At 41.5% G+C, this 14,506-nt stretch overlaps 1 protein-coding gene across 1 annotated transcript; it reads right to left on the minus strand.

The window, feature by feature from the left end:
- Positions 1 to 3,091: 3,091 nt before the first annotated feature.
- LOC311251087 (heterogeneous nuclear ribonucleoprotein C) lies at positions 3,092 to 14,136 on the minus strand. Its single transcript, XM_084343366.1, has 10 exons — positions 14,025 to 14,136; positions 11,488 to 11,521; positions 6,843 to 6,892; positions 6,031 to 6,302; positions 5,035 to 5,107; positions 4,876 to 4,923; positions 4,600 to 4,760; positions 4,403 to 4,516; positions 3,821 to 3,969; positions 3,092 to 3,252 (listed from the first exon to the last, which is right to left on the minus strand). Exons 3-10 carry the CDS (start codon positions 6,845 to 6,847, stop codon positions 3,151 to 3,153), a joined length of 924 nt encoding a protein of 307 aa, XP_084199492.1. The 5' UTR covers positions 6,848 to 6,892; positions 11,488 to 11,521; positions 14,025 to 14,136; the 3' UTR covers positions 3,092 to 3,150.
- Positions 14,137 to 14,506: the final 370 nt, after the last annotated feature.

The following is a 14,506-nucleotide window of genomic DNA, read 5'->3' on the forward strand; positions in this document are numbered from 1 at the left end:
AAAGATAAAAAAACAAAAAGGTATAGACCATAAGATGTGAATGAGTGTTTTACAGTCAGAAGTGCATCTGATTGAGGTTTGTTTGGTCTTCAGGGACAATTTGACGTGCGTCTTTTAACAACACCTCACTCGAAACACAATTAGAGGTAATTGCTGTCTCATCAGAGCTGTAAGTAGTTCAGTGCCTTGCTCAAGGGCAGCTAAAATAAAAGCTAATTTAATTATAAGCCTTCCTTTTTTCACCAGCATCCACTGAAGTCATGTGGGTTCACACTTTATTTTCAAAACCTTAAATTGATTCAAAGAGAGGAAAGGATTTGCATTCAAAAACACTCATATGATCAGTGCTGGAAATGAAAGAAGTGACTCATTGTCCCGGAGAGCTTAAAGGAACAGTTCACCCAAAAATTCAAATTCAGTCATGGTCGTCAACCCCTGATGCTGACGGATAATCCGGAGAAGTTTCGTAGTCCACAAAACACTCCTGGAGCTTCACAGCAAAACATTGTTGCAGCATTCTGCTAAATGTAGATGGGGTCAAAAAACAACCATAAAATGACCCCATGCAGCTTGTCTGGACTCCGAAACACCCTTTTTTAAAGCTGAAATCTTCACTATAGCTTCTAAGCTATAAGTGTTAGCTTGGGTGCACGAGCTCTACCGTGCACTGAGGGTGAATTTATCCTTTATTGTGACCAATTAAATGTAGGCCTACCCATACTGTTTTACAAAAACGTGGAACACTGCATAATGCAACCATATTTTCAGTGTTTACCGAGAAGAGAAGCAATAAAACGCTGCAACAGGAACAACCACCAGCGCTCAGACGGTGTTTAAACCAAAGGTTCTGCTCTGCAATCACTCACTTTAACTGTTACACACCGTTTCCACCTCCTTCATCCCCCCAGCGCACGCCACAAAATCTTTTCCGCTCTTCCTGTCTTCTCTCCATCTGTCAGCTACTCCTCCATCTGTTTCCAGTCTTCTGCGGCCTGTTCATCCATCCATCCACCCCTCCATCATCCATAGTCTCATTATCCATCCCCCTCCGTCTGTCTGTTGTCCCCTCGTTAATCACAGCTCACCCCGAAGACGGCTGCTTATTGATTAGTTATCCATCTTTTCCTCTTTGCATTCCTCTTTATTCCTGCCAGCTCTGTGTTCCTGCCTTCATTAAGGAGCCCAGCGAACTCCCAGCAGGATAATGTATATTTATAAGGAAGCTATGTATTGATGTGGTTTGGTCAGTGGTAATGAAGTTACGGACAAACAAGGCCGTTCTCCTCGAGTGCATTTGTTTTAATTCTTCCTGTTGCAGAGTGAACGGAAATGTTTACTCCTCCGAAGTTTACGGGAAAGAAAGAGTTTTTTAAATTAGGTTCAAGCAACTTATAAGGGTCAGACCGCACAAAACGACAAAAGGAATCACATTATTACTCGTCCATGTTTAATGCAGAGGCCTTCAAGCTGTTGCACCTTCAAGGAAAGATACTGCCTGAGGCGAAAGGCGATTAAGATGCTTAAAACGTAGGGAAATCTGCGGCAAAACTCACACTCCTTCTCTGAGTCATCGCAAGTCATCAGTCAAATCTGAACGCACAGGCATGATACACATATTTTTAGATGCTGTGTGACTTACAGTTTACACATGATATAATTACCTCCAATGTGTGTCTGGTAACACGCCCATAAATCTGTTTAGAAATGAAAAAAGCTTTCCTTATCCCTGCAGAACCGCCGAAGAATCATCACATTTTTAAGTTTTCTTCAGTATCAGAGCAATGAAGCGATAGTTGTCTGTACGTCCAGGGGTACTTTGCAAACAGGAGCTGCTGATAGCTAATTCGGCACACTTTTAATATTTTAGCTTTTGCCTTTACAGTCGACAATCAGCTTTCAATAAAGCAGAAAATTTAAAGACAAATATCTCCAAAACTATCTGCATGGCTGGAGCTACAGCTGCAGGAGAAAAAATACAGACCCAGAGTTTTTGACGAGGTAATAAAAGCGCTTCAAGCTCAGTCCAGCCTCAACCTGTCAGCTCTGCATTTAAAAAGACACCCACCCAATATATATTTTAATCACGCTCTCATGCTATTGCCACCTTAAAGGCACGCAAACCTCCCACGGCCTCACGTCGCACCCGAAGGCATATTTTTGAACTGTACCAAGAAGCTCGGACAGGTTTCAACTTGGAAAACATGTTTATTTACTTTCACCAGTGCAGTCGGATGAAAAAAAAAAAAGAAAAACATCAACAGAAAGAGACAATCATGGAGTAGCACTGCATTACACAAGTCAAGGTCAGGTGAGGCTGCAAAACCTCAGCAACAAACAAAACTATTTTTCAGAGCGAGGAGGATTTTCTCTGAGCGTTTGTGCAGTCTGGTGAGACGTTTTGTACGTGCTCATGTTGTCTGATGAGCAGAAGGTGAAGACTTTCTGTGATTAACAGAAATAAGTGCTTGTGGCCTCTTTTGCGGCCAGTTGTTATGATACACTGCCACCTGCTGGTTGGGAGGCAGCTGTACAGCAGCCGGATCAGGAATATATTTTACAATGTTTACATTTTCATGGCTGTAAGTACCGTGTCTGGTATTTTGTTTTTAATCCGGATTTATATCAATGTCAGCCGCTGCCAGGTGGTTATTTGTTAATATCTGGGCGTCAATTCAACACAGTCATCTAAAAAAAATCTAAAGAAACATAGTGACAGGGCCTTAACTGCTTTTTTTCTTTTAGTGTACTGGCCCTGAGTTCAAACATACAATATTAGAAAAAATGTTAAGTTTATCCTCAATTGAACTTGAGTTCTGTCTAAATGTCACACATCAGAGTTTGGATTCATCCAACGAAAAAAGGTCCATAAAAACGTAAATAACAAAAAAAAAAAATCAACTTGAAAAAAATTGGAAAATCCAGAAACAAATACTTGACATGTTTATGAATTTGCATATGTGCGTGAGAGAGAGCAATTATCTACAATACACTGTGTAGAAATGTCCAGTCAATTCAGCAGATATGAGCACATGACCACCGTGTACAAGTCTGGTGTGGAGATATACAATCATACACAATTTGTTTTGTGTACGTGTGTGTGTGTGTGTGTGTGTGTGCGCGCGCCTGTGTGTGTGTGTGCCTTTGTAGTGTTTAGGAGTCGTCTCCGTTGGCGCTATCGCCGTCGTCTTCTCCTTCCTCCTGCTCGCCTTCCTCCTCCTCCTCCTCGTCCTCCTCTCTCCCTCTGCTTTTCATCTGCACAGCGGGAAAAAAGCGCAACCAGGACGAATGAGCTCATCACATGGAGGATATCTGAAGATGTTACAGACTCTTTACAGTCAGAAGCTCTCTAAGTGCGTTTGATATTGATCTATAGGGGTTTAAACACACTGTAATATTTATTATTCTTTCATGCTGGATTTTTTGGGGGCAAAAATAACCCTGTGGACGACCTGTAACTGCCCCTATTAGCTGGAATGGGTCCACATCATATAGTCTTACATGGTCAAGTTCAAATTTAATAACAATATCACTGAAAATGAAAACTTAACACATGTTTTTCTGAGGAAATATCCAGGCGCCTGGCAAAGAAAATGCCATTTTGTGACCTCAAAATACCCCTGCATGAGAGTAACGGGCAAAAACTGTTTACAGTCCTTTATTTTCTTATTAACACTCACTTTGTGCATATCAGGTAGTCAGAAACAACTTTTTGGTAAACCCAAATGGAAAAGCTTATCACAGAAGAACTGTGAGTTATTATTATTTTAAAAAAATTAAAGCAATTTGCTTCAGAAGTCACTGCTTCCCTCCCTGTCCTCACCTCGTCATCGTCCTCCAGCAGATCTCCCTCGTCCTCGGAGTCGTTCAGCTCCTGGCTCTCTCTGTCCCGCTTCAGGCTGTCATCCTTCTTGCTGGAGGTGGAGGAGTTGAGGGAGGACACCTCGCCTGGCTCTGGTTTGCTCTTCATCTCTGAGGAAATGGAGGGGAAAATAGTGTGCTATGAAGAGAAAGAGAGAGGCGGATGGGAATCGAGGGCCCTCCAACTTACAGGGGAGGTGGACAGGGAGGCAGGGGTATCCTAGCTGCTACCAGTGCTAGTTAACTTGAAGGACATGGAGATTTTATATGGCGGTAGAGGTTGTTTGAAGGATTACAGTCCATTTAATTGGATGAAATGTGAAAATGCCCCTTCATGACTAATCTTAGTGCAGCGTGAGTCACAGAGAATATGTTGTGACTTTTGAAAAGGGTGAGAAAAACAACCTCCTGTTATACATTTGGCATTTGCAGTGACGTATTTTGCTTCCTTTGGTATTTAGCAATCCCACGTAAGCAAGTAATAAGTAAAGTTTTGAAGGCAGGACTTTCTTTTTAAAGAGGATCTGAATACTTTCTTCCCTACCTGACTTCTTACTGTGGTCCTTTTCCATGCGCTCCAGGCTCTCCAGCAGGTAGTCCACCTTGTGTTTGATCTGCGTGAGCTCTCTCTTGATGGTCTGCAGGTCGTCCACCTTCACTGTGGGGAGGACGAGCAGCAGAGAAAAAAGTCATTACCAGCTTTGGTGACAGCTGTGATCGTGACACAACCGTGGTACCTACTCGTACGGGAGGACCTCTGGCTGCTCTTGGAGGAGGAGAAGCTGGTTTTGGTTCGTCGGCTCCCTCCGCCGCTCAGACTGACCCTCGGACGCTTCGAGGGGATGACAGCACGGGACAGCGGAGGAGGAGGAGGAGGCACCCGGGACTGGTAGGAGTACATCCTAAGATACAGGGATGCAATAATAAACAGACAGAATGAACTACCTGCATTTTTTTCAGGTATTATGAGCAGCAGAATAGGTAGAAGGTTAAAAATATACAAAATAAACAGCTTACCTATCGTAGTAATCTCTTTGAAAGTCATAGTCCAAGTCGAGAGATGAACTGTGGAGAGAGCAGAGACGAGACGGCAAAGATTAAATACAGCAAAATGCACACACGATGTACCCTGCTGACATTTCCACGTCGTAGTTGTGAGTATCAGCGCGCTCACACCTGTACATGTCTCCCGCAGAACGCTTCACTGTCTTCGATCTGTGAGGTTTCGGCTCGCCTGCCAGGTTGATGTCTGAGGGATGGAAAACATAAGAGTCAGGGAAGGAAGAGTTACCGTTTCCAGGACTGGGACCGGACTGTGCCAGAGCATGTCATGAACAGAAAGTGTGAAATCTTAATTAACACATTTTATCACTCATCCCTCTCCACCTGATGGTGTGTTATTCTGAAGGCCTAACGCAGGTTTTACCCCCGCCAGGTGGTACTTGCAAATAATTACTCACATTTATTTTAACCTGCGCTGAGCACCAGACGGGTCGGGGAATTTGGATCGGAAACAGCTGTTTCTCTGTCTTTACTTTGAAGACAGATTCTGGTGTTGTTAAAAATCAGCTGCACAAGAATTCCTCCTTTCAGTGTTGTTAACTCCCTGGTTTTAAGCACTAGAGGGCAGCACAGAGGCTGAAGAACACAAATCAGTCCTGGGTTTTGATCGAAGGTGAACCGACAGCTGTAAATTGTGACAGATGTGACTGCCAGAGTGAATATCTCTGCAACAGTATCATGGCCTATTTGTGGTGTTTTCTTGTCCTAACCCCAATGCATGCTGGGATATGATAGTAAAATAGTCTATATTAAACAATAACTATTTGAAAAGATTAATTAGGAAAATTAAAAACACGTTTGCTGTGGTCAAAATCTTTAATTTCCTTGCTGAGAGGTAAGCTAAGATCAATACCCCAGCTACAACCAACAGTTGGTTAGCTTAGCTTAGCACAAAGACTTGAAACAATGGGAAACTACCAGTGTTAGCTAAATAAGCAATCAGTTCATCAATCAGTTAGCTAATTTGTTTATGCTAACTTCCTGTGGCACACAGTGCGCACGACATGGCCGAAATCTGGAAGAAGATGAGCGGTCCCGTTAAGAATGAATGAACTTTGGGTCGACTCACATACGCTATAATGTGAAACACTGTGGAACCTGGAACCTCACCTAGCACCTGTCCCACGATCATGCGTCCGTCCTCGCCGGCCACGGCGGCCCGGGCGTTCCTCTCATTGGAGTACTGGACGAAGGCGTAGCCCTTGTGGACGGAGCAGCCGACGACCTTGCCGTACTTGGAGAAGATGGCCTCCACGTCGGCCTTGGTGACCAGCAGGGTGTTGAGGTTGCCGATGAAGACGCGGGAGTTGAGGGAGCGCGGGTCGGTCTTGTTGGTCACGTTGCTGCTGGCCATCAGGCTGGAGTCGGAGGACGACGACCAACTAGACAGGAGGGCAGAGAAGGAGATACGAGATCATAGACAATATTAAGAAGACAGGAGGGGGTAGAAGAAAGGGAATGTGTTTTTCTTGCACTATAATTTTGTGTCTCTGCACCGAGGTCACTGTGAGTTTTGACCTTCAAGATCTTTGATACTGGGTTTTAACCATACTGCCTTTGGTCTGAGCATGTGTCCAATTTACAAGTGAATGTCTGTGGTGTTGATTTTATGATTTAATTGTCTATACAATGCCAGAAAATGTCCAGAGCCAACAGTCCAAAAAGATAATATTCAATTTAGAGTCATGTAAAATAGAGAAAAGCAGCATTTCTTCCACATTTGAGCAGCTAGAACGAACAATATGTTGTTGTTTGTCTCTGGTGAACTGATGCAATCATCACATGCATCCTTATGAAAGCAGAGTGGCATTATAATCAGTCATGTACACATAGAAATTCAAGGTGTGACTCCTACTTTCTACCCTCTACAGTACAGGTGAACAGACAAAGTGTGATCGGGTCATGAAGCAGCCAGCACTCACTCCATTGTGTCTGTACTCGGCTCGGTGGAGGTCTGCCTGCCTGTGTGAGTCTGTTGGAGAGAAGAGGGTCGTCGGAGAGCTATGAGTCGGTGACTGTGTGGAGACATCTACTACACCTCCCAAAAAAAGATTGCCTTTTTTTCCCCCCCCTTTGGATTATTTGCAAACCCAAGAAGTGGTTAAAAATAGAAGGAGGTGGTAGATAAGATGTTTTAAAAAAAAAACCTGTGGGATAAATGTTTGTTATGACAGAACAAGATATTGCATTTGAGTGAGGAAGCTGTCTCTACATCAGCAGGAAACACAACTTTCCTGAAGTTTATAATCAGTGTTTGCTGCGACTTTGTCCTTGTGGTTTAACTTCTTGATTCCTACTGGGGACTTTAACCTCACGTCATTACGTCTGACAAATTGTTACAGACCTGGGATTTGTATTTACGACGGTTTTCAGAAACTGTGGGGGGCAACAAATCACGCAAAATGCAGATTTTCTCCATAATGTTGCTTTACTGGCGGATTGCATTGTTGTATATCATGAAAAATGATTAATAATTAAGGATCCTTCATATTTTAAGGATCACCACCGATTTCCCACAATAAAGTGTGTATACAGGTCTTGAGGAGTACTACTGCATGTGTGAAAAAGTAGTATAAAGCCTTTTATAGCTCCGGAGAAATAATCGAATTCCTACAGTGATGTCACTAAGTGGCTAAGTTGCATTGTGGGTAATGTACATGTAGGCGCCAGGTTTTGAAAAAGAAGAATGTGCGGTATCTATTCTGATCGTTTGTTTTTAAACTCTTCATAATGGGTCCGACAGTGTAGTAGGAGCACAATGCTAAACTACATTACCCACAATGCAACTAAACACTGAGCGACATCACTGGAGGCAATTTATCAGCTTACATGCAGCTTCCTCTGGAGACACAAAAGGCTTTACACTACTTTATTCACATATGCAGTCGTACCCACACACTTTAATGTGAACAATTGGTGGAGTTACACCCCACAATAAATAAAACAACACATAATGTTTTTATATCTATTTGAAGGTTAGGGTTAGCTACTCGTTAAATAAAAAAAGGTAGCCAAAACTGTAGAATTGCTTCACGTATAACATTTACAAGATGATTATGAGACGCCAGAAGTGAGTAACTCCAGTGTACCAGCTGTCTGGTGGGTGTGATCATACTTTTCATGTTCATCCCTTTGGGTTTCCTTCAATCACTGTCTCGTTCCTCTTTTACCGTTAAAACAGTTTTGTGTTTGTCCAAAAGTCATCAAGATTTTTAAACACCTCTCTGCTGCTTTACATAAATCTAGTGTTAGCAATGGATGCGCCAGGAACTCAGGCGACAGCTGTGTCAGTTGTGTAAGTGTGTCAGCGGGTGTGATTAGTTGCAAACACTGCAAAGTTATGTAACATTGCAGGGGGGCTTGAATGCATGAAAAATGACCATCGTGCAGCCTCAGAGATCAAATATCTGCTCCAGGGTCTTGCATAAGGTGTTTCTGTTATTTTGTCCACATCCTGCAGATGAATACATTCTTCTTTTAATTTATCTGGGTGGGATTTTGTTTCTTCTTTCAGCATCAGGATACATAAACACCGGCTTTATTTATCGGCCTTTTGTGTGCCTGCCTTGTTTTTCAGCTAATTCCCTCTCAGTCCTGCGCGCCGGTCGTCTTATCATCAGCCACTTCAGCCATTACAAAGCCACATCTCACCTGCCAATATGCAACGCTGCTGCCAGCTGGGCTAAACTGCAACCCAGCGGCAGCCTCTCCATCTCTGCCCAGTAGCTGCTAGCAGGGGATTACACAGTAAGCAGCCGGCTGTCTGGCCAAAGCTTAATGCTCTGCTCCCCTCTACATGATTTGGCCGGGGTGGCTCTATCTCTTGGCAAGCTGACAGGGTGTGTGGCGGCGGTGGTGTGTGAGGGATGACTATCACAGGCCGCTCCACAAATGCTTCTGATTCTTTGTGGCGTGTTGGGGTTCATGCAGGTATATACAGGGTTTATGTGCTTCTCATGACTTATGTTTACCACAACCAGCCAGAAAAAATAACATTTACTGGTGTTGATTAAAGGGGCGCTATGTAGTTTTGGAGAAGATATTCAAACTCAGAACACTCAAATTTACAATATTAATGAGGTGATAACAAACTCGGAAATATTTATGTTTTGCATAACTGAGTAAACAAACTGTTATCCCCAGAATAAGGTCCCAGAACACTGTTTGAAGCTAGAAAGGTGGCAGGGTCCGCCACATATAAAGAAAGTAAAACAGTTTGAAGTTGTGTTGTCCTTTAAGAGAGTTTGTTTATTTAGTTTGTTTAAGCATAAAAAAAAGTCAATGCAGATCTTTCTCTTCCCCAAAACTACAAAGTGCACCTTTCATTTTCACTCTCTGGTTGGACAAAATAACAGGAACATCTTACATGCAGCAGCCCGTTGGATAAAAACATAGTGAAGCCCCTCAACAGTCTTTCAGCCAGTCAAGATCTACTTGTAAACACTCGTCCTGTTTGCCTTCGTGCTTTTCCTGTGTTTGACACACAAGGCGTCCACTTTTTGGGGAATTTTCTTCACGCAGCATTACATGATTTGTCAGCTGCCTGTAAATCCCAGTTACAATCATAATTAAGTTACAGTACCACTTGGCGGTCAGACTTTGACATTCATCATATTTATTATCAAGTGTTTTTCGCAACTTCTGGGAAGTGAAACAAGGCCAGATGGCAGAGATTCGGACACGAGTCACTGTTTTGATGACATGACTTGAGAGTCGAGCAGTATGGAGGCCTGAAACTGCCAAAATGAAAAAAATAATAAATAAATAAATTGGCTGAATAAATAAATATGCCATTAAAGGCACCACAAATGAAACATTTATTAATTGAAAGAATCCGACATACATTAAAACTTGTTTTATTTTTTTTACTTTGTTTTAATTCCCCTTTATTTGAGTTATTTTACCATTTTATTTATTATTTATTTAGTTCATTTACGTATTCATAAATATATCATATTGCAAAATGCAGATGGAAAAAGAATTTAAAAAAATCTTAAAGAACTAAATGAACACATAAAACGGGAAATCAAATTGTGATTAATACAAAGGCAAATAAATACAGAAGACAATTACAACAGAAAATCACTTGTTTCATTTTTTTAACTAATTTATGCCGAAGTTTACTATTAATATCATTTTAGTGCATTTAATACATATCATTTATTTATTATTATTATTTATTTATTTTATTATAGTTTGGATTTTAGCAATTTTAGTCCTCCACAGATTTGGACTTACAGGTGACAGACTCATGAGTTGAATGACTTGTCTGTGTTAATTTTATGTTTTCAGTTTAGTTTTTTTTAGTCTGGCTGTCAGTATTTCACTGTTTAAAGGAGATGGGGAGGGAATATTTTTGATTGAGAAGAAATTAGTAAATGAATATGCTTTTATTAAGTTATTTGTCTTTTGTTTGATTACAGTAAATTGGCCGATAACGTCATTCTTTTCTCTTTATAAAGACCAGAAACTGCAGGTAAGACTGCTGTGTCTTCACTTGCCCATGATCTACGTAGTCCTCACTGTGACCTTTCATGTTTCAAGTGTCCATTCATTCAATGACATGATATTTACAGGCTATAACATCAGGCACTTTTCCATCCTCTGCCTCATCTGGGCTTCATTGTGCTATGAAAACCTGAAAATCTTATAGTTTATACTGGAGAGTGGGCTCATTGGATCAGTAATGTAAGTGCGTGTTTTGGTGCTTCAACTGTGAAAAGACTCTGCGACGGCAGCTCTCGGGACTCGAGACAAAAAGATGGGCAGATCAGCTTTGTACAGGTGTGGGTTTGTGCGCATGTACTTTATAGACTATGGGAGGAAAAATGGGATAAAGATCTTAACCTTTGAGGTTTGATGAGGTTTTAAAAGCTCAGTGTAGCTGACAGTGGATGTCTGTCGGTTGCTTTTGATAAAAAAATATATTTGGATTTGATAAAAAAGGTGCAAAAAAGGTCACTGCGTTTAATCAAACAGACTAGTGATTACTGGAAAGGTTAGTAATTCATGGTACTCAGCAGGCATGCTGATTTTAATGGGTGCTACGGTACTATTGGGGATGATATCATTGTTATTAAAAGCAGGTATCTTTGTGTTTCTGTGGGTAATTTGACTCCAACAAATGACATGCACACTCAAAAAAAAAAAAAAAAAAAAAGACATTACAAAGCAAAAATCAGGACTTATTTTGCCTTTGTCAGCGCCAGTCTTCAATCCAAGGACTGGATGTTCATGGGAGAGTTATTCAGCAATTAGCTACCAATCAGGCCTCTTGTAATCAAAACTGATTATGCATTGGATTATCATAAATTGGGAACATGTGGGAAGCTCATGTCAGAGGCCGCTAATGCCAAACAGTTAATCTTTCTACTTTCACAGCACAAAAAAAAGAAAATAAATAAAAATAAACACTACATGCTACTTGTTCTAGGAAAGTCCAAAAGGGGGCTAAATCACAAAAGGGTGAAAACAAAAGTGTAAGATAAAAAAAAAAAGTGATGCAAAAGTTGGAGGTGGAAAAAAAAAGAAAAAAAAAAAAAAAAAAGAAGGTTGAGATCAACTTACGATTCGCCGCCGTTCAAAAAAGTGGCTTCAAAAACTAAAGAGGGGGAAACAAAAAAACGGAATATTAGAAAAGAGGAGCTTCTAAAAATGAAGTTATCACCACAAGCAGGGCGAGCAATGTATGGAAAGAAAAGAAAAATAATGCCCTTTATTTCACCAGCAGAACCAAACCTGATTGTTTTAAAACAGGGGTGCCCAAAACTAAAAGTTAATGATGGACCACTGGTACTAAGATCAATTAATTGCCTGACTTCCTGTGGCAGGTGTAGCTCTGATAATGAAAAAAAAAAAGACATTTTAGAGATCTTTCTTATTTAAAGAGCAACAAAACAGCATTAAACTTATCATACATTTTGAAAAACAATATTTATAAATAACTTATTTTGGGCTAAAAACATCTGCTGGACAAAACTGAACTGTATGGTGGGCCAACTTTGAGCATGAAACAATAAAATAATAATAATAAAAAGGCCCAATTAATTTAAACATGAAAAAAGAGAAAGAAATGTAAGGCCTTGCTTTTTTTTTGCAATAAAGACAACGAGAATGTTTCCAGCACTGTAAATGGTGAACGCTTCCCTGAATGTGTGGATTTTATTTTAAGAGGTATTTACAAAATAAGAAATTAAAGGTGCTCTATGTAGTTAAAGGAGAGAGATCTTCATTTAATGTTTTTTGTTAATGTCTAAACAAAAAATAAATAAACACACTCTTTGTTTTCATGACTGAATAAACCAACTGACCTTAGGAGAAAAAAGGAAAACACAACTTCATACTGTTTATATGTGGCGGACCCTGCCACCTTTCTAGCTCCTAACCTTATTTTCTTCTGAGAACAGCTTGTTTATCCACTTACAGAAGAAATAAATATTCAAGTTTGTATTATTACCTCATTTATATTGTAAATATTAAAACTCTGAATTTGAATTTCTTCTCCAAAACTACACAGATCTCAAACTAATAAATGCCTGCGCATAAAAAGATTTTCACCAAGAAACTTCAGACACGCGACTGCAAGATAGAAATTGTCTCTTTTTTTGATAAACAAACACTAAATTTAATTCTCTGACGACTAATTAAGGTATTTATCACACAAAATCATTCTCTTCTGGCTGGTACCGGTTTGCTTTACCTCCGGTGCTTAAACGCGTCAGATACTGACATTTAAACTGCAAATTTGATCTTGCTTTTCAAAATAAAACTAATCACGATCCGGTATGAGAGTTGGCAGGCGACCGTGGCACTGCCAGGGGTTGTGCAAAGTTTAGTTTAGCGAGGAGCGAGGAGTTCGACTGGTCATAATGGGTTTAAAATGAGTCTTTTAAAACTAATACGCTGCTGGTTGACACCAACCAGTGCGACCAGGACAGTGTCCGACACTGGCGTCAGCTTCTAAGCGCACGTCAGAGCATCACCAGTCTAGGATAGCTGGCGGCTCCCAACTCTTTCCTCCTGGCTGCCCCCCTCGTAGGGGCCAGAGTACAGGGGCGGCTGCAGAACAGCGCCCCTGGAGCCCGGAGAGACTCCTGCTCAAGGACACTTACAGAGGACACACTTTGGGGCCAAAAAGGGGGGTGGGGGTACAGTTAGGGGGGTCTGGCAGTTTTGAGGGGCCAATGTCAACTACGAGTCTACACTGTCTGCAGCACTGTAAACCCTTGTTGCACATGAGATTTGAGTTTTTTCCACAGATATTTAGAAAACGTATGAAAGAAAAGGAAGAGAGACATGTAGAGGCCTGTTTACAGCTCAGTGCAGCCCCTCTGTGGGCCTCCCTCCCGGGTCTAAGCAGCTCCACAGCTCAGAATAAACTGCAAATAAACTTAAATGATAATATCAGAATTACCCAAAGCACAAATTATGTCACACAGAAATCCCAGGTCCATGACTGCACCCACTTCTCATTGAGGGAGGGAGGGGGGGAGAGAAAAAAATACATCTTGCCTGCAAAAATTACATCATTCCTGAGAGACTTGCTGCAGAAAACAAACTGAGCAATGCCAAAATCACAAGGAAAACGGGGGGAAAAACACGTCTCATGAGTCACTGTCAAACCACTGCACGTCAAGTTACAGGTGGGGGGCAAAACACAGGACGAGAATAAAAAGCCTTTTAAAAACATGTTTCCAGAAAAAGGGCGACCCGTTCTGAACACTGTCCAGAAAAGACTGGAACAATCTTCCATATTTCTCTCCTCGAAAATACGACCACAAATCAGATTCAACAACAAGGTAACACAGCAGCAGCAGCCCTGGAAAATGGACGTCTCATTTGAAAAATAAAGGCAAAAATGTCGTCGTGAAAGCTACTTAAAACTAGTTGTTTGAGGGGTTTTCCCCTCCTTTTTTTTTTGTCTGCGCAGCTCACACTGCCATCACAAAATGTACGCCACTAAAAGCCAAACACAGTCTCGGGAACACCAGCCAGGAAAAATGCATTAAAAATAAAAAAAACAAAAAAGTCCAAAAGACGGGCTCAGAGTCAGGACAAAAATATAAAAAAAAATAGGGAAAAATCTCTCGGTTAAAAATACTCACCAGGAGCTTAATACTAAAAATGAGTAAAATTCAACGCTGTTTTTACTTGAGTGGGTAAAGATCCGGCTCTGCAGGCTGATTGTATCACCTTGAAACCAGTGGACACGAAATGGCGTCGACTCGTACACACAACGGGGAGGGTGACGCCCACTGCCGGCGTAGCTGTTTTCTGATTGGCTACTCGAGCGGCGCTGTGTGGACATACGCGTCAGGGATTGGCGGAGGCGTCTGCCACTCCGCCTCGAGGAGTGACGTCCTGTACAGTACACAACACAGACGACAGAAACTAGCAACACAGCCACAGCGCTGCACTGTTGTTCCCAAAGCTTTATTGATCTGTGACGCAGAGACACACACACACACACACACAGCTGCCGACAGACGTACGCGCGCTGCGTCCTGGCGCGTGGGTGACAGCTGACAGAGAACAGACAGGGCAGGGTGATGACGTCACCAGCTGCAAACAATGCTACAGCAGTTAG

This window comes from Pagrus pagrus (assembly GCF_965226575.1).
Source record: "Pagrus pagrus genome assembly, chromosome: 22".
In the NCBI taxonomy this organism is placed as follows: Eukaryota; Metazoa; Chordata; class Actinopteri; order Spariformes; family Sparidae; genus Pagrus; species Pagrus pagrus.